The 17500-nt window shown below is 41.0% G+C and overlaps 1 protein-coding gene across 1 annotated transcript in view; it reads left to right on the forward strand.

The window, feature by feature from the left end:
• The first annotated feature begins 5567 nt into the window (after positions 1–5567).
• Positions 5568–17500, forward strand: part of LOC123502462 (serine protease nudel-like) — a 13394-nt gene continuing 1461 nt past the window's right edge. The window contains exons 1-9 of the mRNA XM_045251602.1: positions 5568–6066; positions 6517–6711; positions 7159–7313; positions 7538–7671; positions 7893–8083; positions 8706–8856; positions 10538–10705; positions 10898–10998; positions 14236–14386. Coding sequence (XP_045107537.1) covers positions 5643–6066; positions 6517–6711; positions 7159–7313; positions 7538–7671; positions 7893–8083; positions 8706–8856; positions 10538–10705; positions 10898–10998; positions 14236–14386 — 1670 coding nt within the window. The 5' untranslated portion in view covers positions 5568–5642. The remainder of the gene's footprint in view (positions 6067–6516; positions 6712–7158; positions 7314–7537; positions 7672–7892; positions 8084–8705; positions 8857–10537; positions 10706–10897; positions 10999–14235; positions 14387–17500) is intronic.

Consider the following 17500-nt stretch of genomic DNA (forward strand, 5'->3'; position numbering starts at 1 on the left):
GACAATGTAGAAAACTTTGCCCGCCTATGTGAAAAGGATGTTCCACTAAACACACTCTGAGACATTATCAAGTATCCTTTCCCTGATACATGATTTTTTGTTTTGTTTGTCTCTATGCATTGTTTTCTTCAACGGAGATCAGATCTAGTAAATATAACTTCTAAATCTATTTCGCAATGTGATCACACCAGAGCCTCGTTTATTGTGTATCAACTATAAAGTGTGAATTTATTTACTTTCTACACTGAATACTCTACATTTGCTAATATATAATTGGATATGCCGTCCATCTGTCCATTCATTTATCATTTCTGTTCGTTTACAATGTGACTCCATCCGAATCCAACTTAATTATTTCTACTTATCTTTGTATCATCCATAATTTTACTTTTATCATCGCTATTTATCATATTACCTAGAAACACGAATCCATATCAAGAGCAATAATGACCTTAAAACTGACCCTTGACTCCCAATAACTGTTTGGTTCTACTCAGATTTAGGCATTGATGATTAAAACAATCCGTCGCTTGTCGCACAACTATGAACCTGACACTTTCCATCTATCTCATGCTCCCTGACCTGGTTCAAGAGCATTTAGTGGAACAATGGAACCATGCGTGCTTTGTGGGTCCGAGGGGTCTCCAAGCGCACGGGTTCGAATCCTGTCCACGGTCCGAGTGTAGGTTGGGGTTCCTCACTCGGGGCAACGGTTTCCTAGCGGGTGGGCTTTTGAGATAGGAATTTCACCCTAAAAAGTATCCCCTTTAGCCCAGAAATTCCCGTGAAAAGCCCACATGGTATAAAAAAACAACAACAACCTTACTAAAATCCAGATATATAATTTCATAATCCTCACCATTATCTGCTGTGTGGCGGACTGTGGTATTAACATTCAAGTTCGTGATGCAGATACATTATAAAATTTAAATGTTTTGTGGAACTGATACTTTCTTGCAGTTTCCTATATTTGTTTAATCCAGATGTCTTAAGATTACGGTAGAATTAATAACTCCTTCGTAATCCTAGCCATTCTTTTTTCTCTTCGTTTTCCCTTGTGCACACCCATCTACCTCAGCGCCCTCTCCCAAGTGTCACGCAAGCAAATGTGTACCGGCAAGGCGGCATCTCAAAGTTCAGCCTTTCATCTCCTGGGGACTAGAATGATATTGTTGTTATTGTTCCATTATGAAATATGTACCTTTTTACCAGGCTCTCAATGCATTTTTCTTTTTTCTATCAATTTGTCTATCTTTCTATCTATCAATTTCTTAATTTATCTACCTTCTTGCTATCTACCTATCGGTCTATTTATCTATCTATTCATCTACTAATCTATGTATCTAGAGGAAAGAATGGGATGATATAGAGGATTCATGTAAAGCTAGTGTTGGCAGGCGCGTGTGTAACAATAATACCAGGTGTTTTGTTGGTTTTGCAGGTGTGGATGAGTGTATGTACAGAAGTGGCGCGTGCTCGTGTCCAGATGATGTGGTAGATGTGTATACGCACACACACACACACACACACACACACACACACACACACACACACACACACACACACGTCACCTCACCGCCGACGTACGATAACGTAGGCTGTTCACGCATTCCATGGACTTGGTACTGCCACGCCGATGTGAGGTGTGTGGTGCGGTGTCAGTCCTACCTCAAGATCGATCTATGAACCCTGAGGGAGCTCTTTCCGTACGGTAAAGAGGGGTTGGGTCACCAGCAGACGACGGTGGTGAGTCACACACACATACACACACACACACACACACACACACACACACACACACACACACACACACACACACACACACACACACACACACACACACACACACACACACACACACATCATTATCATCATTACTCTCACTGCTTAGGGTTTTGTTTTCTTTTTATCTATTTTTTTTTTTTTTTTTTAGTTGCACTCCATGTATTTCAGTCAATTCTCGTCTTAACACGGATATTTTTACCTTATTCAATATATCTTAATCTTTATCTTCATGCTGCAGAAGAATGTGAATGGCTTCTAAGATGAGGCAATTATAACGGAAGCAAAACACAAAAATGCCAACAACATTCACCACAACCCTGATTGCTACATATACCACACTATCTACAGCATACGTTTAATAATCAGCTCATGAGTTTTTTTTTTTTTTTATGCAGGAGGGAAACCAGCCAAGGGCAACAAATTATTTAAAAAAAAAAGGCCCATTTGAGTGCTGGTTCCCTTATAGAGTTGTGAAGATTTAGCAAAAATTAAGGAACAAATGTCTTGAAACCTCTCTCTTAAAAGAGGTCAATTCGTAAGAAGATGGAAATACAGAAGCAGAGTTTACCAGAGAAATGTATGAATGATTGAGAGTACCCTACTGCTTAACTCATGCGTTAGAGAATTGAACAGAATAGGGATGAGAGGAAGAAGAAAGTCTTTTGGAGCTAGGTTACAAGAGGAGGAGAGGCATGCAGTTAGCAAGATCAGTAGAACAGTTGGCATGAAAATAACGATAAAAGATATAAAGAGATGCAACATTTCGGCGATGAGAGAGGCTTTAGACAGTCAGTCGGAGGAGGAAAATTGATGAGACGAAAAGCTTTTGATTCCACCCTATCTAATAAAGCTGTGTGAGTGGAACCCTCTCCCCCCAAACATGCGAAGAGTACTCTATACAGGGGCGGATAAGGCTCTTGTACACAGTTAGCAGTTGGAGGGTAGAGAAAAACTGGTACAGAAGCCTCAGAATGTTAATAGTAAAATTAAACACTATGTAGATATTTGCATATTTTAGTTGGCGGTTAATTGCTGCTATAGTGGTAGTCTTCAGTGCCTTTTGTGGGCAACCTCTCTCTCTCATGTATAGCACAAGAACAGGCTGTGTTAAACCAAGGTCTAAAAATGTTTAGGTTGAGAAAAAGAATGAGGAATGAACGCCTCCATGCCAGACACTATCACTTCTGTTATGCGTTCAGCACACAGAGATGGGTCTCTGACACGGAAATAATAATCATTCCATGGAAAATCAGCATAATACCTCCTGAGGTCCCTCCAACTGGCAGCAGCAAAACGTTCAGAGACACCTCCGTTTTGGGATATCGTGAGGAGGAGTTGGAGAAATAGGACAAGATACAGAAATGAGATTGTGATCGGAGGAGCCTAACGGAGAAGATAGGGTAACAGCATAAGCAAAAGGATTAGAGGTAACGAAAAAATAAAGAATGTCGGGCGTATTTCTAAGATGGTCAGGAATATGAGTAGGGTGTTGCGCCAGTTGCTCTAGGTCATGGAGGATGGCAAAGTTGAAGGATAGGTTACCAGTGAAGTGAGAGGAAAGTCAAAGCTGGTGGTGAACATTGAAATGTCCAAGGATGGAGATCTCGGAGAATGAGTAGAGGGACAAAATGTGCTCCTCTTTGGAAGTTAAACAGTCAAGGAATTTACTATAGTCAGAGGAATTAGAGGAAAGATAGGCAGCACATAGATTTAGTTAGAGAGTGACTATTGAGTCTAAAAGCCAGATGGTGGAAAACTTGGAAGATTCTAGATTGTGGGCACGAAAGCAAGTTCAGTCGTTGCGCACATAGGTGCAACATCCAGTTTTGGAGCGAAAATAAGAGCAGAAAAAGTAGGAGGGAACAGAGAAGGGACTACTGTCAGTTGCCTCAGACAGTTGTGTTTCGGTGAGGAAAAGATTAGGCTTATTAGAGGAAAGGTGATGATTTACAGATTGAAAACTAGATCTAAGACCGCGAATGTTGCAGAAGCTAATGAAGAAAAAGTCGAGAGAGTTGTCAAGACCGCCACCGAGAGAGCAGTGGGACCTAGGGTCATTTCTGGTCCCCTCCCCAGAAGGAGATCCCGAGCCTGGGTTTTAAGTCACCGTTTTGAATTTTAAGTTGTAAGTGAAGGGTATGTGTGTGGTAACTGTATAGAGGGCAGACTGTGCCTACCCCCTTGAGTTGTGAGACACAAAGGGAAACGTTCAGCGAGATTACAACTAGCCTTAATGGAAGGTTCACAGCATCCCCTGAACTAGTACGATTAGACTTGGCTGGGAGTAAATTATATTTTCGGTAGGTGTCTGCTACCTCCTCCTAACAATAATAATAATGATAATATTAGTTATAGTAATAATAATAATAATAATAATAATAATAATAATAATAATAATAATAATAATAATAATAATAATAATAAATAATAATAATAATAATAATAATAATAAGAGAGAGAGAGAGAAGAGAGAGAGAGAGAGAGAGAGAGAGAGAGAGAGAGAGAGAGAGAGAGAGAGAGAGAGAGAGAGAGAGAGAGAGAGAGAGAGAGAGAGAGAGAGAGAGAGAGAGAGAGAGAGAGAGAGAGAGAGAGAGAGAGAGAGAGAGAGAGAGAGAGAGAGAGAGAGAGAGAGAGAGAGAGAGAGAGAGAGAGAGAGAGAGAGAGAGAGAGAGAGAGAGAGAGAGAGAGAGAGAGAGAGAGAGAGAGAGAGAGAGAGAGAGAGAGAGAGAGAGAGATTGTTTATTATTACTTAAGCTTACAAAACATAACGGTTATAACAATTTTTCTCTTCAATATAGTCCATTGAGCTCACGGCTCCTTATGGACACTGTGCTTTACTTGTTTGAGAAAGCAGTCGTATCAAGCGGTATTAAAGTGATTAATATTAAGAACAGTAACATCAGTAACAGAGAGAGAGAGAGAGAGAGAGAGAGAGAGAGAGAGAGAGAGAGAGCAGAAGCATCCTACAAAGTAATCAAACAGTAATCAAACAGTCTGGAAAGAAGTAGCGCCTAGCTTTTCACCACCTAATCAACATGTTCTTTACAAAATTTTCATAGTGGATGTCAATCAATTCCTACGTACTCATTATATAACAAACATTACACAATCACTGTAACAGATACACGCCTTACAATTAAATCTACCGTGACACCACCACCTTTAATAAGATAATGAAAGTTCTCGCCAAAAAAAGTCCTCTCCGATGAGACCCAGCTGTTTCACTCACACGATTAATAATCATTCGCGACTTTGACAATGATACAAAAAACAATGTCACTCACTCAACTCTCATTTGTGATACGCTCCTTTAATGAAATATTTGATAAAGGAAAAAGGAAAGAAATGACGAAGGAAGACGAAACAAAGATTAATTCATGTCTGCGTTAAAAAGAAAGCAGTTCATATAATAGCACACACACACACACACACACACACACACACACACACACACACACGCACAGTTTTAGTTTTAGTGAGTTCATTGACCACTCTTACAATGTGAATTACAACAATGGTAAATACTTAATTCAAACGCAAGATTTATTTGATATTATAGTAAAAAGTTATTTACTGCAGTCCAACACAAATAGTACTCACAAATATAACACAAAAATACATATAAAAGAAAACCGATATCATTAAGAAAGAAAAATCACAAACCAACTAATCACAAGAGGTTCACAAAATCCGAAGCTTCCAGACGCTCACATAAATGAAACCAAAGCTTCAACACGGAACCACGACCCAAGTTCCCCACGCTTAACAAGGCCAGTCTCTCATCCGCTTCCACCACCAGGCACACCCACCAACCCTGTGTTTCTTAACTGTGGAAAGTTCACTCTTAGTGTGTTTCAATGGGGAAGAAAGAAGCATGGATTTTGATATTGGTTATAATGCCAGTGTTTTCCCGGTGGTGGGGAGTTCGAGGAATGGGTTCCCCTTCATCGTTTGTCCCCTCTTCCTCTTCTAATTCGTTTGGCGTTTTTTTCTCCCCTTCTTCCTCGTTTATTCCTTCATCAATTCATGATTCGTATGTCATTTCTTCTATTTCTTCCTCCTGTCTCGTTGATTGTTGTGAGTCTACTACATCCGTCTCCTTCTCTCCTATTCTTAATCCACCTTCTTCCTTTAGTCCTACACCCGTTTATTCAACTTCTCATTCGGCCTCCTTATCTAGTCTCTCCTTTACATCGAATTCCTTTTCACTCTCCCTTTCCTCCTCCTCCAATGAAGATGATCATCTGATTAGAAGGAAACGAGACTTCGGATATTTCAAAAGTAAGAATCACTCTCCTTGTCTTCTGTTCAGGACTTAGATACGGTAAACATGCAAACTATGAAGTTGCTCGAGATGGAAACACCCTCGAGTTAGTAGAGTAGTGGGGTAGTTGGAATACTTAGAATAATGAAGTTTCTAATAGGTAATTAAGAATTAATGTAGTTAATCACTAGCAATTTTGTCATTAATGAATATAGATGTTGTTGGTTTGTTTTAGCGTTTGCGTTAATGATTTTTATATAGTTTAGTTGTGAGTAGCCGAGTTACTCTAGCTAAATTTGAGATATAATGACAATAAATTAAACCATGTAGTGTCCTCGTGGGAAAAAAAAATATTCCCCCTTCCTTTCCCGTTATTTCCCATTACATATTTCCCATTACTTTTTTTTATATATAGTTCAATTTTTTTTTTCCTATCAAAGCTACCCTAACGACCCGTACATCCTCAGGATATATAGAAGGTATGGAGAAGTGTGACCGTACAGGCTGGGGCTACTGGTGGGAAGAGTCTTGTGACAACATCGCCCACTGTCCTGACTTAAAGGATGAAACGTTATGCTCTTGTGACATGATGGTGCCTCTCGAGTACATTTGTGATGGCTATCTGGATTGTCCCGACCTCACTGACGAGCGCGGTTGCAAAGGTGAGATATGCAGGAGTTTGTGAGAGGGAGTGAGTTGGGAGGACTGAGAGGGTGGTGGTAGGATAGTGAGACTGGGAGATAAAAACTGTAAGTAGTGTCATATTAAGGAGGCGTGGTGTTGGGTAGAAAAATGATTTGTAAGTGTTGTTAGAAAAGGAACGCTTTTAAGTAATAATGTGTTATAAAAATAGTGAAAGAAAAAACAAACTGCAGTAAAAAATAAAATAAAAGGAAGGAAGGTAAAATCTAAGGAAGAAGGGATAATGAAAGAAACCAGAAGAGGAGTGAAGATGAAAAAAAATAAATGAAGAGAAAAGCTAAAACAAGAGGCTATGGAAAGGAAAAAGGAAACAAAAAGAAATTAAATTAATTAGTGTTTTATATGTAAATACGTAAAATTTAGCACTCAGATCTTCTTCTTGGTCTATCATTACTTATTACCATCAGGCTGCAACAGGGATGAGCTGAGTTGCGTGGCCAGAGAGGGGGAAGAACAAGTATGTGTTAGGCCCTGGCAGTTGTGTGACGGTGTGGCGCAGTGCTTCGATGGTGAAGACGAGGCCTTCTGCTGGCGCCTGGAATCCACACCTGAGGACGTGAAGGTTGTGTGTGTGTGTGCGAGTGGTTATGTGTGCATGTGCGCGTGCGCTTGCACGTGTGATTTTTATCCTTCCCTTTTTCTTTTGCTTATTGCCTCCTCTTCCTATTTCATCTCCAAACGTCCACTGGAAAAAAGATAAATGAAACTAAACAAATCAAAATTACAAAAAATATAAGAATCCCATTTACTCTAATCTTATGTCTGGCCCTCCTCACAATTCCACAGGGTTACGTCAGCTTCCGGAGCAGTGGTTACCTGCAAGTCAAAAGAGAACAAGAGTGGCGCCCTGTCTGTTTAGACGCAGACCATAACCCGGTCCCTCTGGTGACTTATTTCTGTGACCTGGTGGTAGGAGACAGGTAAGAGAGTAGGGGAATGAGGAGCGTTATTGGTGTGAAGGGGATGAGGGGAGTGAAAAAAGTGAAGATGGAGTGAAGGAATTCCCATACTGTCCCTTCCCACACCAATCCCTCATTTGTACTTCCATTTCTGTATCAGTTATTCTACAACTGGCCCAAACTGTACCCTCCCACACCTGTTTTACAGTTGTACCACATCTCCCACTTTTGTCGTTTACCAGGTATAACAAGGATGTTCATAAAGTGGAGGCGGTGAACAAGTCAGGGCACGTCAGTACTACGAAATGGGCGCGTTACGAGGATATGGGTGTGCAGGTAGAAGTGGCGGACAGCTGTGAGGGTGGACATGTGCTTGAGATTACCTGTGGCGAGCCTGGCTGTTTTGCCGGGGAGGGTCGCGTAAACATAGCAGGTGAGGAGTGTATGCATGAGCGAAGCATGCCTCTTTTTATTTTTATTTCTATTTATTTATTTTATTTTATTTTATTATTTTTTTTTTTTTGTGTGTGTGTGTGTTTGTTTGTTTCACTGTTTGATCTGCTGCAGTCTCTGACGAGACAGCCAGACGTTACCCTACGGAACGAGCTCAGAGCTCATTATTTCCGATCTTCGGATAGGCCTGAGACCAGGCACACACCACACACCGGGACAACAAGGTCACAACTCCTCGATTTACATCCCGTACCTACTCACTGCTAGGTGAACAGGGGCTACACGTGAAAGGAGACACACCCAAATATCTCCACCCGGCCGGGGAATCGAACCCCGGTCCTCTGGCTTTGTGTGTGTGTGTGTGTGTGTGTGTGTGTGTGTGTGTGTGTGTCGTGGGTGGATTTCCCTTATGTTGGGATACATCTGCGTGCCTGAGCCTTGATAAAGGTCTGTGAGGCTAGTAATGGTTGTTAATGATTGGAAGTAGATATGTGAAGCTGGCAATGCGTACGTACATTTGGCAAAAATTTTCGTGTGAAAAAAATGAGCAAGGAGTGCAATTTACCACTCCCCTTAACTCACGGAAGCGCATGCACCCACAGATAAGCAAGACAAGCGAGTGGTTGGAGGAGGAGACGCCTCGCCCTTCCAGTGGCCTTTCATTGTCGCTATTTTGAAAAATAGCGTCTATTCGTGCGGCGGCACTATCGTCACCTCATCTGCCATCCTCACTGCCGCCCACTGCATAGACGAGTAAGCAAGTTCTGCACTTACTCCCGAGCCTCGCTAAACTCGCCCACTTATCTCCAACTGTACTTTTCATTTCCCAGGCTCACTGAAGTCTTTGCTGATCCCCCAAATTCTGCACTTGATTCCTCAATCCCAGCTCCCTATTATTGTATGTAAACTCGCAAAACTTCGCTTAATTCTTAACTGACTCTCCAGCTAAATCATACTCCATAAAATTAATCTGGAATGGTGATAAGGTGTGGTTCTGTGTTGCATGTATTTTTTGGAAGATAATTGAATACAACAGTAAATAATCAGAAAATTAAATAATTTCGTGTGAAAATACTTACTAATTTTGAATTGGCATTAATACCAAATTTTATCAGAAAAATTTAATGATCGCCCTGGCATTGCAATAGCCATGGAAGAAACTTAAACAGAGACAGATTCATGAATCTAATACTTTTTATATACATGATATTGCATTGCTTTCAAAATACTGATAGATTCTTGTAATAATGTCTTAACAAAAATTAGAATTTTTAGTTAACCAAAAATAACACGTTTATTTTTTAAATTGCTAAATAAAAAATAAATGTTCGAATACCTGAAAGAGTAATTGAAGCCATGTTTACGTTTTGAAAATATGAGTGAGAACACATTTATAAAAGGTCCCGGTAGTGCAGTCATCCCCAGTATCCCTGACATTTATCCTTCTGACAATAACAGCGGTTCTTCCTCAAGGGACATTAACCAATCGGCTGCTAGTAAAAGCAAATCGTGCTTCGTAATCACATGACACAAGAGACGTCAATGTCAGTGGAACCCAAAACAGGGTTAGAGAACAACTCGGCTCATTTACACCAACTCGGACCACTGTCTGTACGAACGCGGCCCTTTGTGTGTATCAAAACCATTAATGATAGATTGCATGATCTATAACTTACGAAACTTATATTTATTACTTACTTAACGTTAATGAGTTAAAAAAAATAAATAAAAAAATAAATAAAAAAATATAATATATATATATATATATATATATATATATATATATATATATATATATATATATATATATATATATATATATATATTGGAAAGCAGTCGTCCCCCATCCAACCCTACCCTTCATGCGAAAATGCGGTTCAATCCTACCCTTCATGCGAAAATGCGGGCGTTACACGAAAATGATTATGATGATGGTAAGTAAGTCTTGGTCTTAGTTGCCGTTTGTCTAGCATAGCAATAACGCAGGCAGCTTGTTTGTAATAACCTTTCCTGGTTTCGCGCCAAGAACCATGGTTCGGGTGTTGCCTATCATATTCCAGAGTGATATCTCCATTAAACTCCTTACTTGAATCTTAAATCCTCGGTAACCTCCCCACTTGAGATTTTGTTTTTCATATTTTCATTTTATTTTTGTTATGATGCTCTTAGTATCCCTTCCCCACTCAACCTCTTCCTTTGACTTTCCTCCTCTCCTCTTCCCCCGGCATTTTCTCTTCCCCCTCATCCTTCATCACCATTCATCACCATTCATCAATGTCATCATCTATCTAACTATCCATCTTTTCTTTATCCTGAATGTTATTCTTTTCTTCTCTCCTTTATTCTACTGTTTCTCTTCCCTCATCATATTCAAACCTAATATCCTCACATGCTTTTTGTCCCTGCATGCCTCCTCAACATCCTACTCAATCAGAGGACCGGCATCGTACTACGAGATCCAAGCAGGGATGCTTCGAAGAAACTCGTGGTCTCCGTTTGAGCAATCTCGCAAAGTGTCTCAGATCCTGCCCCACCCATCATATACGGGCCTCAGTAACGACGTGGCTTTATTCCTGCTGGAGGCTCCTCTGCATCTCAACAGGTGAAGTTATTGTGCCGAGTTATGGAGAGTATGGCGGGTATGGGCTGAACTATTTTCAGATGGACCAAGTAATACAGGATAGATAAAAAAAGTAAACCAATTAATACAAAAGGAAAACAAAAATCTCAATGGTTTTCAGTATATCTAAAAAAAAAAGCTGCGGTCTTCATTAACCAGGTCGCTTTCCTACAGGTGGGTTCGCCCCGTGTGTCTTTCCGAGGCCCTGTACCCTAAGATGGACCAGATATGTACCGTAGCTGGATGGGGTACCTTGCAAGAGGGCGGAGATACACGTAAGTGTAGCTGATATACGGTACAAACATACGGAAAAAAAGTAGGTAGACAGATGTGGGATATAGAGGATAAATAAGACCTGCATGTGTGGAAATATATATTTGTGTGTGGCTTAAAGACAAAAATGCAGGGAGACATAGAAGAGGAGGAGAATGAGGTTAGAAAAGATAATACAGATACAGAGATACCGGGTGAGCATTGGGGACTACGCAGCATCATGAGGCATGATGTTGCAGCGACAAGCGAGCACATACACTGAAAGTGTATGTGCTCGTCAAGCGGCGTTCAGTCGCTGTTCAACATTGACGGGGAAGAATGTGTACCGCCACGAACAATGTGACTCCAGCTCAAGGCGCTAAAAATCTTTGTTGAGATGACGTCACATCTCAAATCAAGTTGTGTCTGTGCCTACATGCCACGTAAAAAGAAAAAAAGAAAAAAAATCTCATTAATGAAAGTAGACTGCCTTACCGGTACTGTGGGCAACATCCCACTTGCCCATGACGTCCTTTAAATAATGTGGTGAGAAGACGGTATGGCACCTGACACCGGCCGCCAAAACTGGGTTTACTTAGTTGCCATGAATGAGTGACTCTAATCATAGAATATTGAAGGCCTTGGAAGAATCATTATTTTTCTTTATTTCCCGTATTGATATTAGTGTTACTGTATAAAAAAAATTGGGATATCAGAAGAGTCCTAGCAGTCTCGTACACCTGCGTCATGGAGCAAGTTGGAGCGGTTTTGGAGAGCGCGCTAATCTTAACTAATGGAGTCAGCAAAAGTTACCGCGAAAACGCGGCTATTGTTTCATAACTTTCATTTGTTTTTTTTATTTTGTATTCCCTATTTTTTACATTCGATATGCAAGGATGTTTTTACAGAAATTTTGTGAAGTGCAGGGTAGCATTCAGAGTCCATTCATAATTTACTAGCCGATCCGTCAGAGCGAGGAGCATGCAACTAATCATCCTGTTTCAGTCCACGCGTCACTGCCCTGGGGCCCGTCAATTTGCGAAATTTACCCTAAATACACCCTTAATATTACTGTTTGCTCGAAAACTACCCTGTTTGTTAAGAATCTATTTGTTAAAGATCATTCATATGTATGTATCTATAAAAAAAATATTACCATAATAAGTAAAAGGATAAAAAGTTACCCTCAGTGCTCAAATTACCATAAGGCAAGGTAATTACCCTTCATCTGGCACCACTGCCTGGGGCCGGTGTAGAGAGAAAATAATAATGTCCCTTACAAAATTGTATACAACCCCTACTGCGCATGCGCCACCCGGGAAAAACTGTCGCAAGCAGCCATCAATCAATATGCCTCAAGTCATCATCATAAACAGAGGAATAGAGCATTTGGATAAGCTGTATTAAAGGGTGTCTGTCACTCTTTATCTCTGTCATTCGTTGTTATCTTGATGTAGAAACGAAAATTTAAATAATTTCTCTCTCTCTCTCTCTCTCTCTCTCTCTCTCTCTCTCTCTCTCTCTCTCTCTCTCTCTCTCTCTCTCTCTCTCTCTCTCTCTCTCTCTCTCTCTCTCTCTCTCTCTCTCTCTCTCTCTCTCTCTCTCTCTCTCTCTCTCTCTCTCTCTCTCTCTCTCTCTCTCTCTCTCTCTCTCTCTCTCTCTCTCTGTGTGTGTGTGTGTCCCCGTTTGTGTCTGTGTCTCGCTGGAAGAGAAGAGGCATGGAGTTAGCAAGATCAGTAGAGCAATTAGCATAAAATTACCGACAAAAGTTAGCAAGACACAGACACGCAACCTTCCGGCTGTGAGATAGAGGCTGAAGACAGTCAGTCAGAGGAGAGGAGATAATGAGACGAAAAGCTTATGATTCCACCTTATATAATAAAATTGTGAGTGGAACACCTCTCTCTAAACATGCGAAGAATACTCCATACAAAGGAGGATAAGGCACTTTTACACAGTTAGCAATTGGAGGCATGAGAAAAAAAAACTGGCGGAGACGCCCCAGAACGCTTAACTTCATAGAAGCTGTTTTAGCAAGAGATAGCCGAATGTCATTGAAGAAGAGGGGATAGTTGTCTGGAAGCTTGTCGAGTTGATAGATGGAGGAATTGTCTCTGAAGGATTGAACACTACTAAATTTTCTCTGCCCGAGTCAGAAGTTTTCGAAGGATAAATCAGAAGGCAGGCGTTCTTTGCCGTCCCTGAGTGATCTGTTGACTTCCTGAAGATTTGATCGTCTCAGAAAAGACGTGGAGAAGTGTAGAGTGGTATAATCGGCGTAGGAGTAAATAGGGCAAGAAGTTTGGCTAAGAAGATGAATAATAGAAAGAGAGTGGGTGACGGGACAAGAAGCCTGATCAACACCACTGTCAATAGATTAATGAAAAGGACAGTGGCCGTCTACCACGGCTGCAATAGAGCGGTCGGAAAGGAAACTTGAGATAAAGTTGCAAAGAAGGAGGGCTGTTTTGAAATCAAAGCTTTTTGCCAGACTTTATCAAAAGCTATTGATATGTCTAATGCGGCAGCAAAATTTTCACCGGAATCTCTGAAAGAGCATGACCAAGATTCAAGAAGATCACCAGTGGAGCGACCTTGACGGGAGTGACAGATGTTTGAGATTCTTCCTATTCAGGACAGATTCAAAAACTCTAGATAGCAAGAAATCAAAGCTACAGGATGATAGTCTGAAGGATTGGAACATTCACCTTTTTTAGGAACGGCCTGTATGTAGGCAAACTTCCGGCATGAGGCAAAGGTAGAAGTCGATAGACAAAGTTGAAAGAGTATGGCCAGGCAATGTGTAAGCACGGAAGCACAGTTTTTGAGAACAATAGGAGGGACCCCATTAGGACCATAAGTCTTCCGAGGGTTTAGGCCAGCGAGGGCATGAAAAACATGATTACGAAGAACTGTAATTGTAGGCATAAAATAGTCAGAGGGAGCGGGAGAGGGAGGGACAAGCCCAAAATCATCAAAGGTGGAGTTGTTAACAAAGGCATGAGAAAAAAAAATAATCTCTAGAGACAGATGAGATGGCAGTGGTGCTTTCAAGATGATGTAAAGGGAAAGATAAAGAAGTAAAGTTATTGGAGATGCATACTTTAAGCACGGATCCTTCACCAACAAAAATTTCATTAAGACGTCGTTGTTCTGCCTTCTTTTCTCTCTCCTTGCCAATCCCAATTTCTTTGTCTGGTTCATTTTTCCTCTATCTCTCCAGTCCTCTCCCCTAAATCCTAATCTCCTCTCCCCCACAGCCAAGAAGCTGCAGGAGTTGGATCTTCCTGTCCTCAGCACCTGCTTGGCTGACACGCATCTGAGTGACGAGCAGGTGCTGTGTGCTGGCTACCCTGAGGGGAAAATGGACGCCTGTCAAGGGGATTCTGGGGGACCCTTAATGTGTGGCAAGTAGGTCCCTTTCAATTTCCTCATTCCATTGTCTGCTTTCCTTTATTTTTTTTTCATAAATTTCTACTTTCCTCGTCTCCTAATATATTCTTTAATTAAATTTCCTACAATTTCCTTTCCCATATAGAAATTTCTCTTCACATAATCAACTTGTGTTCCTTTACAGCATTCTCTTTCATCTTTGCATTTTTTCAATATCCCTTTCTTTCCTTTCTTTTTTTTTTCTCTTGTTAGTACCTTACCTTAGCTGTGCCATATCCTCCAGGACGTGGGCGACCATGGACTTCCACCCTCTTCTATCTCTCGTGGCTCTGATGAACTGTCCACTCGTCATGTTTCCTGGTGCCAGCTTGACCAATCCGTCCTTGTATTTCACTCTCGCTCTTCCCTTTCCTCTGGTTCCCTCCACCATTCCCGTGACTATCATATTTCTTATCAGTACATCAGTATTTATTTATCTTATTCTCCCTTATTTTTCCTCTTTATCTCAAATTTTCCTTGAGTAATAGCATTCATATTTTGTCAAATTTTTACTCCTTTCTCTCTGTCTCCTTCTGTCTCTGTTTATCTCTTTGTTTCTCTTTCATTCTCTGTTTCTCTGTGTTTTTCCTCTCTGTAAATGTTTGTTTCTCTGTCTTTGTTTCTCTGTGTCTGAGTCTCTCTCTTTCTCTGTTTGTTTCTCTTTCTCCCTGTCTGTTTCTCTTTTTCTCTGTTTCTTTCTCCCTGTCTCTGGTTCTCTTTCTCTCTGTCTCTGGTTCTTTTTCTGTCTTTGGTTCTTTTTCTGTCTTTGGTTCTTTTTCTCTGTCTCTGGTTCTCTTTCTCTCTGTCTCTGATTCTGTCTGTGTCTGATTCTCTTTCTCTGTCTCTGGTTCTCTTTCTCTCTGTCCCTGATTCTCTTTGTCTCTGTGTCTGATTCTCTTTCTCTCTGTCTCTGGTTCTTTTTCTGTCTCTGGTTCTTTTTCTGTCTCTGGTTCTTTTTCTGTCTCTGGTTCTTTTTCTCTGTCTCTGGTTCTCTTTCTCTCTCTGTCTCTGGTTCTCTTTCTCTGTGTCTCTGGTTCTCTTTCTCTCTCTCTCTCTGGTTCTCTTTGTCTCTGTCTCTGGTTCTCTTTGTCTCTGTCTCTGGTTCTCTTTCTCTCTGTCTCTGGTTCTTTTTCTCTGTCTCTGGTTCTCTTTCTCTCTGTCTCTGGTTCTCTTTCTCTGTCTCTGGTTCTCTTTTTCTCTCCGTCTCTGGTTCTTTCTCTCTCTGTCTCTGGTTCTCTTTCTCTCTGACTCTGGTTCTCTTTTTCTCTCTGTCTCTGGTTCTCTTTTTCTCTGTCTGGTTCTCTTTCTCTGTCTCTGGTTCTCTTTCTCTCTGTCTCTGGTTCTCTTTCTCTCTGTCTCTGGTTTTCTTTCTCTCTCTGTCTTTGAAGGTAACAAAATCATGCCACTTGGTGTGGACATCTCCACCTCCAGTACCACAGTATGGAGAGGTGTGTGCTGCGTCTCATGGGGGATAGTGTTTGCTGGGGTAAGTAGTGCTAGCTTAGGTCAGTCATGATAAGGTCGAGTTTTGCTTCTTAATGGGTGGGGATTCCAACTATTTGTGTTGTGTTTAGCTTGTGTCTGTTTCTGTGTCTGTGTCTGTGTCTGTCTGTGTGTGTGTCTGTGTCTGTGTGTCTGTCTATTCTATCTGTCTCTGTGTGACTGTGTTTGTCTGTCTATTCTATGTCTCTTTGTAACTGTGTTTGTCTGTGTCTATTCTATGTTACCCCTATTCCAAAGGGATCTTCATCCTCCATTCACCCCGGTGACTATAGACCCATTTCCATAACCCCGGTGTTATCTAAGATTTTTGAGCGCCTGCTGGCCAAGCGTCTCAATCGTTTTTTAGATATTAATAATTTGTTGCCATCTAGTCAGTTTGGTTTTAGAAAAGGTCTCAGTACTTCTGATGCTCTCGTTTGCATAACGCACGACATGCAAGCTGCCCTTGATGCTGGTCATGAATCTAGAGTAATTTCACTTGATTTTAGTTCTGCATTTGATCGTGTTAATCATAGAGCCCTTTTATCGAAAGTTAGATCTATTGGTATTGGTGGCCGCGTCCATCAAGTTCTGTCAGAGTTCCTAACGAGTCGAAGGCAGCGTGTGACTGTTGATGGCTGCCTTAGTTCTTTTAGTCCAGTTGTATCCGGTGTTCCGCAGGGAAGTGTTCTGGGACCTCTTCTTTTATTATTTATACATCTGACATGTGGTGTGGGATTGAATCTAATATGGTTGCTTATGCTGATGACACCACTATATATGCGACAATTCCTTCCCCACAGGATAGGCAGAGAGTCGCTAATGTACTCACTCAAGATGTTTCAAGGATTCTGTCATGGTGTGATCGGTGGGGTATGAAACTGAACCCGAGTAAATCCCATAGTATGGTTATTAGCAGATCAAGGACACCTTTCCCAGTTCACCCTGATATTGTTGTCAACGAAGTACCTATTCCTAATTGTTCGTCTCTGAAGTTACTCGGAGTCACCCTTGATCCCAAACTTACTTTTGAGTTGCACTTGCGTTCACTTGCATCATCAGTCTCATGTAAAGTTGGTTTGTTACGCAAATGTAGGCGGATATATTCCTCTGATGATATTGTAAGAAATTGCTTTTACTCTTTCATACTGCCTCATTTTGAATATTGTCACTCTGTGTGGATCTCTGCAGCAGAGTCTCACTTAAAGCTTTTAGATAGAGCATTCAACCAGATTAAATTTCTTCTTCCTAATCTTGAGATTAATCTTCGGCATCGTCGTTTGGTTGGATCATTGTCCTATTTCTTCAAAATCATGTCTAATTCCAACCACCCGTTGCATTGTCATTTGCCTGCCCCTTCACTACCAGCACGTGCTACAAGACAATCCTTGATCATGAATGACCGTTCCTTGTCTGTGAATCGATGTAATACTTCACAATTTTCCCGGTGTTTTATCCCAGTATCTGCTAGACTCTGGAATACAATTCCCAACGAGATTGTTAATTCTAGTAACATTGAAGCATTTAAAAAACGTGTGAATACCTTTCTTCTCTCTGAACTCACTACCTCTTAGATCTCTACCAATCTTCCTATTCTGTTGTTCATTCCTG

The sequence above is a fragment of the Portunus trituberculatus genome, chromosome 11 (genome assembly GCF_017591435.1).
Source record: "Portunus trituberculatus isolate SZX2019 chromosome 11, ASM1759143v1, whole genome shotgun sequence".
Classification (NCBI taxonomy): Eukaryota; Metazoa; Arthropoda; class Malacostraca; order Decapoda; family Portunidae; genus Portunus; species Portunus trituberculatus.